The sequence below is a fragment of the Buteo buteo genome, chromosome 23, assembly GCF_964188355.1.
Source record: "Buteo buteo chromosome 23, bButBut1.hap1.1, whole genome shotgun sequence".
Taxonomy (NCBI): domain Eukaryota; kingdom Metazoa; phylum Chordata; class Aves; order Accipitriformes; family Accipitridae; genus Buteo; species Buteo buteo.
In genome coordinates, this window is record NC_134193.1 from 1,323,554 (window position 1) to 1,340,513 (window position 16,960).

Below are 16,960 nucleotides of genomic sequence, written 5' to 3' on the forward strand. Positions count from 1 at the left end.
CCATTATACTCTCTCGCTCCATGTTAAATTATTCTCCTTTCCACATGGTAAGTTAGCTGCCTACAAGCATAAGAGGAATATAAAATTTTCTACAGCAAATTCTTATCCCAGAGACTACTTTTGTCTGTCAAATAATTATCATTGTTAAAAGCGAACTGAGGAAAAGGTAAACTAAGTTACACACACAGCTTTAGCGTGGAATAAAGTTAGTAGGTAATTCAAAATATATCCTTCTTTACAGTTGGCCAGAAATACTAAATTTGAATCAATGCTACTCGTTAAACCTGAAACAGTTGATAATATACTTGTACTGCAAACCAGCATTTATCGTTCTAGTTTAGACAGCTTAAGGTGTACACGTGAAAATCAGATTAATACCAGCTAAAGAAAGCAATGTTTCTTCAAATATTTTGCTTTTTTAAGTAAAGAGATTGTAAACATGTTGTAACTTACATGTATTATAAAGCAAATTCAGTAAATTAAAAATCACATTTAATTTATGGGTTGCAACATCCCTTGGATCCTGTAATAATTTTTTTTATGGCAGACTATGGCAGAGTTACAAAGTCAGCATTCGTGGATGGCTTGCAAATATCAGCAAATTTGAACTGAAGACTTTATTCTGCTTTTGAAGTTTGGTGAATAATATAACTTTTCCCACATAATTTACCAATCAAATATAACTTAATTGATTTTTTTTTAAAATAACTTATTTTTTTCCAACACTTTAAGCAACCACTCTAGATACATGACTTCAGAGCTCAAGTTTTTAGGCTTCACACTTAATGCTGCCATAAACACTCTTCATAATGGTTTTATTTTTCTAAAACTTCAAGAGCAAACAGAAGGTAGTATGTGTACATCAATTAGAGCTAGGAGACTTGCATCAGGAACCTATGTTCTACTCCTGATTGTCTTGATGAATCACTAAGTGACCTCAAAAAAGTCATTTCACCTCTCTTTGCCAATTATACAAGCTGTATAGAATTTAATACCTCCTCTTTCAATAAGTGAAGCTCAATTCATGAACACCTACAAAATACATACAGAATTCTGGAGAAAGCGTTACCAGAAGAGTACTGCTACTTATGTTCAGAATGCAAAAACTGTGCCAGAAAAACTTCAGGTGGAACAGTCAAAAGACCAGGTGACAAAGAGCTTGTGAAAATTCCTTCTCAAGTTTTGTTCTCAGTCAATAGTCTGTTACTTTGTGTGTATATGTGTGCACGTGTTTCTTTTGAGTTAAACTAGTGCTAGTCACGGAAGTCACACAGCTGTCTGGGTGAGAAGTTAACAACCATATCAAATGCTCTTCTCCATTCTGTTGCAACTATAACTAGGAGCTTCCACAGGCTCCTCGGACCAATGAAGTATCTTACAAAATGCGTGTGATGGTATATTTTTGATAAATCAGTAAGGCATTCCAATGCAATGGTGTTTTCTTTAGAAGTTTTATGTTATGAAAGGCTCTCAACCTTATTATTTTCTATTTTCGTACTATAAATGGGCTTTGCTTACAAACATCAGAGGACAGATACAAAATGTACTGTATACAACTGCAGGTAGCTTCGAGAACAACTTTCTAGAAGAACCAAGTTTCCTGTTGTCTTCTTTTGGAATTGTAGTGCATATGTTGAAACTTGTATATCATTTACAGTATTGAGTCTTGTGCCACTGCTGTACCTGATGTATCCAATCTGGATTAAACAGAGTATGTGCCACAAATACCAAGATGATGCTGTAGATTTCTTCTAAAAAAATTCTGGGAGGTTCTTTTGGAGAACTTTGGGTGTTGGCCTAAGCCATGCGAGTCGCATTTAAATACTAGTAACTCTTACTTAAGCAACCATTAATGAAAACAGCAAGATGTCCGAGATGTTATAGGAGAGCAATAATGCAGATACCTAAGTGCATCTCCTGCAGTATCCTCCTTTTGAACTTTAAGAGTTGCAACAAAATTAATCTTGGAAACAAAATCATATCATCTTGGCTTTTTCAAACTATGCAGACAAAATCTAGGCAAATCCCCTCCCTGGGGTAATTTGTGACACAAAGGGAGTAAGGCAGGGAAAAAAAAGTACAGAAAGAAAAATACTCCTCCTAATGAGATATTTATTATATTTAAAAGAGCACATCTTAAGCATTTCTTTTAAAAGGCAATTTCTTCTTGGCAATTCTGTTTAGGCCAAAGTCTCGCATTCTATATTGTAGGTAGGGTCAGCTTGTTTCAACCACAAAGCAAGTAGAGCTGATCTCATCTTAACCATATCAGAAAGTGTCAGCTGGAGGCATTATTTAAAATTCTCAAAATTCTTTAAGCAGAAATTAAAATTACTTAAGCAACCTCTTAACACCCACCAAGTTAGGGCTGAAGAGAACAGCTTACAGACCACTTCTCTCTCATGCAGGGAAGGCTGACACCCACTAGGGGCCACCATTGCCCCAGCTGCAGAACAACCACAAATCAACCCAAGGCACAACAACATCCTTGCCAATCTTGTGCTGTATTTCTATGCCACTCATGACCTAAATCAATCTTACAATTCTCCTGCACAGTGAAGAGAGTCTGAATTGTGTGATATAAAGTTTAGACCCACCACTGCACAAAAAGGTCAGAAGTGCTGCCAGGGACACCACAGGATTTGCACACGGAATTTTGCAAGAACATTAGTAACGCTCAGGCAGCAAGTGATTCACGCAATTTGAGTGAAAACATACTGAATTTCTCAAAATGAAAATTGCTGAAGGTGAGCAATCAAGTAACCTTGAAGACATCCATTTCACCAAATTAAAGAAACAGCTCCCCTTGGAAGTACAGTTCATAGTAGGTAAGAAGCAGTGCTTTTACTGAAGAAATTCCAGCCTTCTCTGCTCCAGAAAAAAAAAAAAAAAAGAAAAAAAACAACAGACTATCTGCTCTGGTGAATTTTGAGAAATCAAAGAAACTAGCTGAAGAAAACTGTCCCTATGATTCCAAACATACTAAAGCTAGAGGATGAAATTTCAAAATTAGCGTGGAGTCAACCTAGGGTCAATACCCCAAGCCAGACAGTACTCTCATCTTTCCCTGCTTCAGGACAGCTACATACAAAGCAGTGCAACCCAAACAGGAAATACCAATTAATTTTAGTACTAATAGGTAATTTCATTTCTAATTAAAGCCTTCCTGTAAGTGTGGCGAGTCTGATATTGCTGCACCCAGAGGGACAGACCAATTATGATTGCTGCACATTTTCTACATAATTAAACCATCCTCTACTGAACAGCTTGCCATGCACCTAGCTATAGAAGTGTTATTTATACAATGTTAATTAACTGGATTTAAAATAGCAATACAGGCATAGAGATGCAGGTTTCAGTCTGCCACTTAACCGGTATATAATCAGTGCCTGGTGTTTAATAAGAGAATTACAGAAAATGGAATGATCTCTAACTATAAACAGACTATGTAGTCTTATGGTGAATTCATCTTCACCCAAAAGTCACGTGGAAGACATAAGTCAAGCAAATAAAACTGGGGTTGGTTTGTGTTTCCTCCTTACTGAGATTTCTGATGTGTAAGAAGCTGCCTTTTATCCTCCTTTGTTTACTTTGGATTGTAAAGATTGCAAGTGAACATCCAGCTGTCTTTCATTTCCTTTTATTAATAAATTGTTGTAACACCATCACTGGAACGCATGTAAAACATTTACCTAGACACAGCTCACTTGTGAAAAAGACAATGTTTTTCTTCAAACATAAACATCTGTTTATGTTAGTCACTGTACTTGTAGACCAGCAGTTATGTTTTCACAGATAATGTCCATTCAATGCACCAACCAGCCCATCCCTAACAGCAGCGTCATTACATCAATCACCACTTTTCAGCAGTTCCTGAAGATAGACTGAGTTGACATGATAGGCATTCATCCAATTAAATTGTCTGTAACTTTTCCCATAGTGAGGCACAGCAGCATAGTAGTTTTGCCATGCTTGGTAATAAGATTTCCAGTAGTTTCTGTAACTTGAAGCCTCATATGGAACACCATCATCCCAAGAGCTGCAGGAGCAGTCATCCTCAGTTTTTCTTGTGGAAGGACTAGGGAATTGATGGTAATGGCTTTTCTTTTGTTTAGCATTTTGTTTCACAACTTTCTTTTTCACTTGATTTTGCTTTGGGACTTGTGATAGTTCCTGAGGCTTCTCTGGTGTAGGACAGAAGCCTGCATGACCCTGACGCATTGTGGGAACAGCATTCTTCTCCTGCATCTCTGAAAATGCTTCAAAGCACGAGTTATTTTCCCTACTATTGGAGGAAGCCCTGGAACTGTATGAACCATCACTGTCACCAGACACAATGCCATTTGCTACTGTCTCTGTGTTATGTTCCACCTCTTTCCACTCTACACCATCATTTCTGGGGAGCTCACATTGTTCTCCTGGGCCCGAGTAGCTTCGTAAAATTTCAACTTCTCTCTCCAACCCTTCTTTAATGAAATACTCATAGTCTTCAACAAATTCTGAGAAGCTCCAAGGATTGTTTGGTTGGTTTTTGAAAGAAGACAAGCATGGAATTCTGGGAAGATTTTTTTTTAAGGCCTCCTCATCTGGAGCCTGAGTGTTATGCTGTCCATCCGTTCTGGAGACAGTTTTGACTTGATTCCTCTGTTCTGTGCGGCAACTGGAAGTTTGGGGGTTTCTACCACCTTTTTCTGTGTTTGAAGAATTTGTGCTCTTTTTTATCTGCTTTTGCTTCAGAGCCTTTTTTGGCCTTTCTACAGAAGAATTATCACCTGGAAGATTAGAAAGAGGCTGAGATACCTCTGAAAAACTATTTTGGACAGGCTGCAGTACTGGTTCCTTTGGTCTAAGACACACAGTGTTAGAATTCACTGAAGCACCTGTATGTACAACAGGTTTGACTTCTACCTCCCCATCTTCAAACTGATCCATCATTCCAGGAGGTATAGACTCTGCACAAAAGGGAAACAAGCAGGCACTCAATTAAGTGCATCCTTCCCTCTAGAATTCAAATGAGTACTGAAGTAAAGATTTGCAAAATCGCAGGTAAGATGTTAAGACATATTAAGTTAGGGCTACAAACTGACCCCTTCCATTCTTGAAAGAGCTCAAATAGCCAGAACATTTTCTTCAGGGAAGGCATCAGAAAGTTGATCAAGACAAAGAGCACTGCATTACTTGTCATGTATTTTTCATATCCTACTTAAGCAGATAAAAAAATTAGAACTTAAGCAAGAAGGCAAATGCTACATTTCTAGCATAACAATTTCTGGCAAAGCAAGGGTAGCAAATCTTCTGTTTCAATTATTCCTTCCTTCTCCTACTGTACCTTACAGCCTGAGAAAGGCTTAATACTAGATTTCTGGAAATCCAAGTAGTTATGTAGTTGCATAAGCAACAGCTGGATGCAGAGTTCCTCTCCCCATCCACAGGCATGCATTAAGTTAATTTTCTATTGCTTCACACAACTGCAGCAGTTACAAGTAGTCATTAGCACAGAGTATGAAAAACCTGTACCAAAATTAAGGCAACTTCAGCAGAGAAGATACATGTCAGTTCCCTGTGGACTTGTTTGAAGCTTTGACTAATAGAAAACAACCAATGAAAAAACAGTTGCATTCAAAGGACAGAGCATACCCGGTAGAGGAAAAAGCTGAAGATTACACTTCTGAGCAATCTTCATCATCATGTTTTCCTCCTCTCCACGGCAGCAGTACGTCACAGATAAACCTAAAGTTCCTGTGATACACAACAGAAAGTGTAATTACCTAACCAAAGCTAGTGCAACTCAAGAAATCTGCATGACTGTTTTTACCAAATCGCCCAGCTCTGCCAATACGATGCATGTATGTTTCCCAGTCAACAGGTACATCCAGGTTGATAACCAGATTCACTTTTTCGGCATCAATTCCACGAGATGTCTTGAGAAAATGAGAAGGAAAGGAGGAGATAAATAACTGAACATGCTAAACAGATCTTTAAATAAATACAACACATTTGGGAGTAATTGCTCACATAGTAACTTTTAGTTGTTGCAATACACCATAAAGCACCTACAATTTTCCAGCCACTTTACAGTATTACATGTAGAATAGGCATATTGCATTGGGACCATGGAAACTAGGGATCATTTTTCTTATGCCTTCTATGTATCGAATACATGCAGGCATGTTTTTTTCCTCCAGCATCAAAAAAAAATCCAACCCAACAGCATGCAGTAATCTTTTCATGACAGGACCTCAAACAATCAACTGAAAAGAAAAATACATCACCATGAAAAAGCTGAGAGTGCCTCAAACATAACCACTGCTCTATTTAGAGTCGTTCGCAATGTTACTATTGTGAGCATACTGTACTAGAGAAACAAAACTATTCCTTCCTCCTATCCAAAGGAAACAACTCTACTCCTCTGAAATACTATAAGCTTCTGCAAAGCAACAGATAAATTAAAAACTACTTTTGAACTAAATGAGGAATACAACACAATTCTAAGTTTCACAGTGAAAATAAGTCGCACACAGCATTCAAGTCACATGCTTTATCAGTACACTTATGCTCTATTCAATTCCAAGTCAAATCTAATTCTCCAAAGTAACTTTATGTGCAATACTCATGTATGCTATAAAATACTAACTCACCAAGTCTGTGGAAATCAGAACTCTACAGTGAAATTGCTTTAATTTAGCCATAGCATCAAGTCGTTGATTTTGATTCATGCTGCCTAGAAAGACAAAAATCAGAAACATATTACATTCTTCAGTTTTATCCCCTCAAATTCTGGAAAACACTGCTTTGTAAAACTGTAGATGAGATCAGAGATGAGGCCAAGAGAAAATTCCTCAAACATCAGTTCCAAATGAGTAAACAAGGAACAAACAAAACAAACTTGAAAATAAGGAAATTAATTACAAAAATAATTCTTTTGTTGTTTTTAAAGAGAAGCCAATTATGTAGATACTTAACCTCGTGAACAACGCTGACTTTAGACAAATTTTATTTAAACACATAAACCATGGAAAACACTGTTGAAGTAAAAATTCAAAGGAAGGTTTCTAATAAATATTAGGTACGAGCGATCAGCTTTTTACAGAGCAGCTAGAAATAAACAAGATTTAAATTCACCACCTGCATTTCAAACAAACACTGCTTCAACCTGCAAATGTCAGTTAGATATCTCTTTAGAGATAATCCAATGCACTCATCTGGATTTTCATAAAAACAACTCTCAAACGAATCTGAAAACAGGAAAGTTAATCAATATAAAAGTTAATTAATATGTAAGTCTTAAAGGCATAGGAAGATCCAAAAGCTATTTTTAGTTATTCCATCAGAGGCCACACAAACGAGATTTAAGATCAATTTTCCTATTTTAGGTCACATTTACCCACAAATTCAACAGAATCAGAAAGTTTTGAATGGACTTACCTGAAATGCATTCAGCAGGAAAGCCTCTGGATGTTAGTATTTCAGCTAGATGTTGAGCCCTGACAAAATATACACAATGAAAATTGTAAATATAACCACAGACCTAACAACCCTGTTCATTTCTTAACAACAGGCTACTCTTTACAGCCAAGGACTACATTCCAAATTGTCACTTTCATCTTTATGTCTAGAACAGTCACCTCACAGATCGAAATCTATCAGCCCTGACTGTACTCTAAACAATGTATAAGGTACCTTCATGCTAAACCATTCCTTTATTTTCAGTATTTCATACTGCATTCCTCTGGCTGTATTTCTGATCTGAAGCTTGCATGCTGCTTTAAGACCTTTATAGAAGGTCAACGCAAGTTTATCCATGAATTGACGTTACAGCCACTGCTTTCAAACAATCTTTTTACAGATATTTTTTCAGATTTATTACCTGCTATGCAAATTTGAGAAGACTAAGGCTTGATTAAATGGAATTTTGCTGAACAACTCCTGCAGGTGCTGGGTTTTCTCCTCAAATGTTTTATGCGGAAGCGGATGGGAATTCACAATTTTATAATACTGCTTCAGCCCTGAGCATGAAACCAAAAAATACTATCAGATTAAGGGTTTCCATAAAAACATGAACAGTGCTATGTTGCTGTCAACATGTGTCACTGCAGCTAAAACAAAGACTAAATGTAAACAAGCATGCACATGCCAAATAAGAACCTACAGGACAGGCTTTTCTTAAAAAGCGGAAATATTTTTGGAACTGATAGGAGAAACAGTTACACTCATCACTGACATTTTAAATACATCAATACCAGAATCAAATACTTCATAAGCTAATCAACTCACCTGCGGAGGGGAATTAGGAAGCATCACAAATTTTAAAGGTGCATGTTTTGGTTTTAGTATACCCTTTTCATCTGTTGATAACATCGCCATAAACAAACTTCTACTTACCAATGAGACTCGGATCAGTAGGGTTCAACCTCACAAATGTTGGCTCTCTCATGTACCTGGTCAAAGCATTAGCTAATGATTCAGGATAAGTAGCTGAAACAGCAAGCATCTGTTTATTGGCTGGTAGTGAAGAGTAAATCCAACTGTGAGATAAAGAAATGGAAATTACTAACAAATATGTATCTAATCTAGTGATGAACGCATGAGGTGTTTTTCTTACTTGATTTGTTCCTGAAAGCTGCCTTCTTCTAGAAGCTTGTCTGCCTCATCAAGAATGAAAAGCCGGATACTGGCTGTATTCAAGTAGTCCAACTCTATGAGCTGTTTTATTCGACCTACATATGGAAAAAAAAAAGCAAAAGGAACTTAAACTTAAAAGGAACTATTAATTGAAAGGTTCTAATGATGAGTTTTGCAATTTTTAAAAAAATTAATTTTATAAGCCTTCAAAAAAGGGCATATTGGGAATAATCTCTGACTAAAAATATCTTTCTGGGCTAGATGTCTTTGGCACTGACCTTTGAGACTATCACCTATCACTTAAAAAAAAAAAAGAAAGAAAAGCCACCAACCCAGATTCCAAAAGCACCAGTAATTGTGAAGTATCATGCCGTATCTGGAGCACAGTGAAGCTCATCCATACCTGGGGAGCCAACCGCTATGTGGCACTTCTTTAGTCTGATTTTGTCCTGGTTCAAAGGAGTCCCTCCAATGAAGACATGGCATTCCAAGCCTTCCATTTTTATTCCAATAGTTGTGATTACAGCATGAATCTGCACAGCAATCTCTCGCGTAGGAGCCAAGATCAGAATCTGTAAGGGCCGAGGATTAAATACGAAAGCTGCAGAAGGGCTCCGAAGATTAAAGCCCAACGTCGAGTCGTGATGATTTCAAATACTGTGTCTCACAGGCGACAACGCCGTTTTCCCAAGAAAAAGAGCGATTCTCTCTCACAAAGCAAAGTCCCCCCGCCACCCACCACGTACCGGCAAAGGCGGGCCGGGCCTGCGCGCAGCAGCAGCCCGGGGCCGGGGCTCACCTGCGTGGCGGGGCTCTCCAGCAGCACGGCGTCCAGGGCGATGGTGGAGAACACGCAGGTTTTGCCAGTCCCGGACTTGGCCTGCACGATGAGATCTGGAAAGAGCCGCCACAGAGGTCACCGGAGGCCCCAGGGTGCCCCCCTCTACCCGCCGCCCCGCGCCCGGCCCGCCCGCTCACCCAGGCCGCAGCGCCCCAGCGGGATGGCCTTCAGCTGGACCGGCGACGGCCTGTGGAACCCAGCCGCCTCCAGTCCCGCCAGCACCGGCGCCGACAGCAGCAGCGACCCGAAGTCGGACGGGCCGCCGGGCACCAACACGTCGCGCGTACGGAACCGTCCCTCAGCCGCCGCCGGCGGGTCCGCGGGCGCCGCCATCTTACGGGGGGGGCGGGCGGGAAGAAAGCGGCGGAGGGCGGCGCGCTCGCGAGACGCGCTTTGAGCCCGCGCCGCGCATGCGCACTGGGCGACCACACACCACCACCACCCCGCCCCGTTCTCCCTCAGCGCCCCGCGCCGCCAGGGGGCGCCGCGGCCGCCGATTGGCTGGCGGGGGCGCGCGGGGCCGCCCGTCTCTGGGCGGCGGGAGGGGCGGGCGGGCAGCGGGCGGGCTCCTCCGCCGTTTACCCCGTTTTTTTCATTTTTTTTCTACCGACATTAGCAATTATTTCCTGTTTGTGCCAATAACTGAGGCTGCGGCTCGCCGCTGTGTATCTCGGTAGGCGCGTTTATCTACAGAGAAGCAATTAATGACGGTGTTTATGAAACAGCAGTCCTTTAGATGGAGAAGGACAAACCTTTGCAGCTAAACCAGCCTTTTTTACGCGCCTGGGTTCGTGTGTCTTATGTGAAGAGCGTGAAATTCAGACGCCCCTGGGTCATTTGCCTCACGAAGAGCACAAAAGCTTAAATTTACACCCATCACAGAGGGACAAACCCTCTGATGGAAGTGGAAGGGCGGGAGCTGGCGGCCTTGGCACAAGCTCCACCAGCGAGAGTTTTACCAGAGCAACAACCGGCACCGCGGAGCGAAGCTGGGCCCAAGGCATGGCAGAGGGTGGATGAGCCCAGGGCAGGGTGAAAGCAGGCGGCCGGCCATCAGCGGGAGGAGGGAACGGTCAGGGGGGAGGAATGAGCGCAGGGAAAGGGATTGTCCTCAGAGGAAAGGAAGGGACCGCAAAGGAATGGTGGAGAAGGCTGCAAAAGAGGATGAGGAGGGCAAGAAGAGGATCATGTTGGCATCAACAAGCTTGCTGACAGTCGGTGCCCGAAGCATCGAGATCTCTGTTAGTTTGGAGAGAAAGCAGCCGCCGCTAATCCCTCAGCCATCCTACTGTAACAGAACAGCGGGGACGTTTTGTTCCGATCCCTCTAGTTTCAGCCCTCCTTCTACCATCCCGACGATAGAAACGAGTTTCTCATTAAGCGCTCGGTGTCTGGGATACAGCTGTGCTGTACACAGAAACAAGATTTAAAAGCCAGGGTGCTACAAAAAATTAATAGTATAGCATTCACTTCAGCAAAGGCCAAATGTGTTAATCTGTTATATGTGCATTACTTACTACCCTCTGTAGACCACTTATTTTAAATTGTGGGTGGTTTTATGCATATCAGCTTTTATTGTCATAGCAGTTCAGAGGCTCTGGACGTGCAGCTTCTATTCATTGCAATGGGATTTGAAAAATCTCAACAGTGGCTTCTACTGTACAAGCACATACACTGTGTCATTATTCTTACATTGCCAGGCAGCCTAAATGAATTTTAATGGCTTTGGTGTACCACAGGCTTTGTCACGCCTTTGAAATTCCTCATGTTTATATTCCTGATGGGGGAGAAAAAGTCTGTCGAATTCTATTCAGTTGTTATTTTTTAGTATTATGATATTTTCATATGAGTATCTGAGTACCAACCAAGAGCGGGGCCCCGCAGGACAAAGAAGAGTTTCAGCTTGGAGAGCTTACCTCTACCAAGTCAGGACAGACCAGATGGCAGGGGCGAGAACTGTGCCCCGGAGTGGAGGTAACAGGATAGCGATCTACAAGCATTCTGTTAGTTCCAATTATTTTTTAATTTTTAAGTGGATATTCTCATTGGTCCTCAAGGGGAAACGAGTCTCTAACATGAGATAATTATCTCTGGATAAATCTGGGAAAGGAGACAGACAAAGACACCTGGACATAACAAACGTTTGATTAAATACAGCCTCTCATAACCCTTTTAAATTGATGTGATTTAAACAGACAATGAAGAGCAGTCAGAAGTGACTGTTCCCATGGGGGAAGGGCAGAGAAGAGGTGATAAAACAGCCCAAAACAGCCATCGAAATGAACTGCTCCCCCTCTCCATTTTTCTCACATATTCCTTTTCTCCCCTGAGGTTGCATGCGTGTTGCAATACAACCAAGGTGATTTGGAGACAGACATTATTCTCTGTGGTGCGTTGTTAATGAGACATTCAGACACATCGCCTTCATTCAGAAAGATGCTGCTGTTTGTACGTATTTATTTAATTTTCCATCGGATGCTGGAAGGACAGATTCCAAACCATCTCAATGTCTGTATGCTGAGAAACCCTTCGACACCACAACTGGCAGATTTATTGTCCCTCTTCCTTTGGTTTTGGCCCTTACTGATGGGGCTGTGTCAGATTTAGGTCAAGCTCCTGCAGCTGTATCAGTTGATCTAATGAAAGGTTTTGTTTGTCTGTTAACCCGTATTCCCATAGAAGATCTTAACTGCTACTGCTACTAACTTTGTTTTAAACTCTCTGTATGTTGTGTACTCTGCCATGAGTCAGTGTAAAAATAGCAATCCTCAACCTTCAGGCCTTGTTTTACCTCGGTGACTCTCAAGTACTGAATTCACATTGTCGACGTTCACGTCAGCCCAGCTAAGAGGAATCTGCAGTTTTGTCATGACATTGCTTTGCTTTTGCTTGCAGTAAGATCCAAAGGAAGTATTCCTGCTGAAAGCAGCCTTTGGAAATCTTGACAATTAATCTGAATACTCTGCGGGCAGAATAGGTCCTGGGAAGGAATTTAGGTTAGTAAAAGAAGTGGTTAAGACCTCCTTCTGAGCTGTAATATTAAAATAACTAGTTCTTATGAAGGGATATAAACTCTCTAGCTTGGGGTCATAGGTTTTGGGACTTAGAAGAAAACTTTTGCTAGGGAAAACTCTTGCTCCTATATCTACTGAGTATGTGTTTTATACCCCCAAGACAGGACTCACCACTTTTTTGTCCCTGTTACAAAGTGCACATTACATATTTGATTTTAATTCCATCCAAGATTCATTATCCTCTGAATCTATATATCAGTGTACCAGCTTTGGATAAACAATATTACAAGACACCTGTGAAGTGCATGTTGCTGACACTCAAGGTCAGGTTCTCGCTGTTTCAGACTATACAGCACTTGTCTTCAAACTCCCAGCAGCAAGGCAAAGGTCTGTATCACACATTCGATGTGTAGTGTGCATTGTGCTGAGACCTCCTAAGGCTAACACGTGCAATGCAAGAAACATCTTGACCAGTACTTAGTACCAGAACTAAGTAGTCACCACAAATTTACCCATCTCCTCTTTCTGTGGAACTTACTCTTCATTCACGACAGCTAAATTCTTGTTGTAACTCTTTGAACGACTGGGATAAACTGCTCACAGAGAATTTGTATTGGCTTCCAGAACTATCGGGTTGTGTATATCTTTTAAGAATACATTCATTATAGATTTGAATATTGCTACTGTAAACAAGCACCTGCCTTGTCTTATTCCTTTAGCTTCAGAGGATTTGTCTATCATATCTGCCAAGACATGGAATTATTCAGAACAAATCTTGGTTTACATACTATTTATAAAATATTTTTGAAGTGAGGTAATCTCATCCTCCTCTCCCAGATGTGTTCGGATTGAGACAGTGAACTTTCTCCGTTCTATGCAGCACGTGTGACTCACTCCTCGGAGTGTGGTATGTATTTGTGTTTACACTGCCATGGAAACTGTATTTGTTCTCTGTACAGTAAAGCATATTACAGTGAAAGGGCCATTGATATTAGCCTAGACAGCGACTTCATATTCACCACCAAAAATTGACTCCAAGCACCCTGCACATTCATTTTCCCTTTGAAAAAAAAAAGCTGGATGGCAAGTTACCAGCAAGTAGCAAGTCTCTGGGGCAGCAAAATTTTCTTTGTTGCTTTAGTAATTGGCAAAGTCTGGGATTTTTTCCAGCAAGTCTGGTGCGTGGGGTTGTTATAAATGATGATGATGATGATGATGATGATGATGATGATGATGATGATGATGGGGGGGGGGTGTCTTACAGTGCCCTCATTTCAATGCCCTTCTGCTGAATGGATTTTGTTCCTTGTCAGGCATGTCCATCAAACGGATCCAGAAGAACTCCACAAATTTGAGATGAAATCTAAAGTATACGGGGGGGGGGGGGGGTGTGTCACTGCAGATGGATGTGCAGATGCAGCTACAGATAAAAAGAAACCAGACAGCAGGATATCAGTTCAGAATAGCTATTTCAAGTATACCAATAAGAAGTGCCAGTAGTTTGCTTCTGTCTTTTTCCTCCAGATAAATAAGTATCAGCCCATTTTAATCTTAGACACGCTTTTATACCAAGGTTTGCTAAATTATTTTTCAGCTAGTATGAACAGGATCTAGGTCACCAAAATGCAGCCAGCCGAGATGTAATCCAATAGTTCTTTAACACAAGACAGCACAGTGAATGCACAAGGATTTCTGTACCCTGGTACTTACTCCTGGCACTCCAGTGCAAGCAGAGGAATGTCAGGAGCTGGAATCTGGCTGGAGCGGAGTTAGAAGTTTTACTTTTGAGATGGGGGCATGGTGCGGTAGGGGCATGTCAGGAACTTTAAAGACCAGGAGTACAGAGACTGCAGACAATAAATTAGGCTTAATGGAAGAAATGGTCAAATTTTCAGGGGTAATTTATCTCTTTATGCACAAACATAAAACCAGAATTAAAGTTTTGACAGTATATTCTTACCTACTTTGGCTGGATGTTTATGGCCCAGTGGATTTAAACAAAGATGGATGCAATTCAGGTCATGCCACAGCTTAAGTGGGAAGAAATTCTGAAAGGTTTGCCTTCAGTATGCAAGAAAGTAAAAATGAAAGAAAATTCAGTGATAACCACGCTTGTTAGTTCAGGAAAGAACAGTCACGTGAAAGCCCTGAGAAACCAGATCAATGAACTGAAAGACAACAAATGAGATGAGCCTTCAGCTGTGAAGGGATGGATGTTTCTCAAATGGGAAGGAGTGAGGCAGTTCATGTAAGTGGAATACACCACTCTGAAGGCATATTCTATTTTTTACCCAACGATCTCAGTTTTTCATTTTATCCTGAAATAAGCCATGTAGCTTTCTGCTTGAGGGTGTTTTATTCTCAGCTCTGTATTTTCTTGTAGACCTGATTTTCCACTGCACTGCACCATCTGCTCATGGTTTGCACCACGACAGAGTAGAAGGAGTGCAGGGCCTGGCATGAAGTGTCGATGCTGCTTTGAACCAGTTGTCTACATGGAAGAGAAAAATGTTGCTTAGTAGGGAAATCCTGCTGAGAAAATATTTCAGATTTTTCTCTTCTCTTGCAAGTTCCCAGGAGTTTGGAGCACATGAATATTCTGGTCATTTCTTTATTCTGTGTTCATGAACTCCTTTATCAGCCTCACGGGACAGAAGCAGCCCCGGAGGCTGAAAAACAGATCAAAAAAATGACCTTAAACGGAAGCCAAACAGAGGCTAAAAACTCTTCGCTGTTCATCTGCCTGCAGATCACACAGTTCAGTGTCTTACAAGTGTTACAGGAGCTTTCTGGCACACAGCATCTGCCAATTGCCATGTACCTGTGCGGTTGGCCTCCTGAATGCTAGACGTGCTGGCAAATACAACATTGTTTAACTTAGATTTGATGCTTCAAATAACCATGTGTATCTTTTGTATCTCTTTTGTATTGGAATAGTCAAAGTGCAGTGAAAAGCATCAGTTAAAATAAATTCAGGAATGATATGATTTTAAAAAAAAAATGGTATTGTAAAGAAAACGTTGGGGAGACCATCCTGTGCCTGGGATAATCCCTGGTCTGATTTCATGCATTTTTTCAAGATGCCAAAGCCATATTGCTCATCAGCAGTCTACTTTGTCTAGACATGGTAACCCTGGGAGAAAAGTCATTCCCTCCTGATGCCTGCTCTTAGTCTATTCGCTACCAAATGTAAAAGAATACCGTAAAAATACTCTTGTTCAAAGCTGGCTTGGATAAATTAAGCTCACAGTCAGCTTTCAGCTCAAACCAGCTGAACCTAGGTCCATGTATTACAGACGTGAAGAGAAAATGCCATCATGTTTTAGCTTTGGTGCCATGCCACAAGGAAGAAGTAGTGTCTACATATTATTTTACAGAACTGAGATAATACAATAAATTATAAAAACAGGGTACCAGTAGCAGAAAAGAAATAAAGGTCTTGAGCCATCCAAGCATCACAGAAACCTGGACTCTGAGACTGCAGCTTTTCTTGAACACAGATCCTTGTCTGGGGTACAGAAAGAGGAAAGGGAAGTTGGGTCATTCCCTCTACTCTTAATAACTGGCAGAGGCAGGCGTTTCAGCTTGTAGTCTCCACATGGTGCCATCTTTTTGATTTTTTACCACTGACTGGCTGTTCAAACCTGCCATATGATACTTGATATGCTTGGGTAGGCTGGGAAAATACATACCCCAACCCTGGGCCGTGGGGAACAACCAGCTGGCCAACAAATCCAGCCAGATTTCAAGAAAAAATTATAGCTGGGCTAGCTGGCTTAGACTTTAAGAAAGACTCAAGACTGGCAGGTATCCCACTCACATCATAGCATACCCCGTTGGAAGTGATTAACTTTTTGCTAAGGTCATTTCTTTAATACGTTAATGTGTTTACTGCCCCACGTTCTACAGACCCCTGAAGAGAGATGCAATTTTCATGCTTCCTTAATAGATAGGAAATGGAAACCCCAAAGTGAGTAAAGAGACAGGAAAATTTGAGCAATAATAAAAGAGATGCTGGAAGGATCAATAAATGTTAACTCCAGAGTGTTTTCCAAACATACAGGAAAGGGCAGATTGCAAATTTCATGTTTAAATTAGATTTTGACACAAAGGTCAGCTTTCAAACACCAAGGCTGATTTCTACAAACAAACAAACTCCTATTACCAACTATAAAAAAATGTTTTCCTTTAAAAAATGAAGACCTAGAAAGGCAAAGATCTTAGCCAGTCTTTGTCAACACTAACATTTATGGGGAAAAGCAAATGATTAGGTTTTTCATCCCAAATTTGAAAACACAGAGTAGTATTTCTCATCCTATCGAGTTCTTTACCATTGCAGAACGATTCAGACAAACCTTGCTAAACCATTACAGGGGACTCAGTATTTATCATCTAAACAACACATTTTGCATATAAGCTGAGAATACTACAGATATATGAGAAACGCCGAAAAATGCAGACCCTTTCAAATTCAATGCAGTTA

At 40.8% G+C, this 16,960-nt stretch overlaps 1 protein-coding gene across 1 annotated transcript; it reads right to left on the reverse strand.

Moving 5' to 3' along the window:
* Window positions 1-3,624: 3,624 nt before the first annotated feature.
* DDX20 (DEAD-box helicase 20) lies at window positions 3,625-9,822 on the reverse strand. Its single transcript, XM_075055069.1, has 11 exons — window positions 9,601-9,822; window positions 9,422-9,516; window positions 9,026-9,194; window positions 8,603-8,717; window positions 8,383-8,525; window positions 7,868-8,006; window positions 7,426-7,484; window positions 6,639-6,721; window positions 5,816-5,921; window positions 5,638-5,739; window positions 3,625-4,952 (listed from the first exon to the last, which is right to left on the reverse strand). Exons 1-11 carry the CDS (start codon window positions 9,794-9,796, stop codon window positions 3,850-3,852), a joined length of 2,310 nt encoding a protein of 769 aa, XP_074911170.1. The 5' UTR covers window positions 9,797-9,822; the 3' UTR covers window positions 3,625-3,849.
* Between the last annotated feature and the right edge of the window lie 7,138 nt (window positions 9,823-16,960).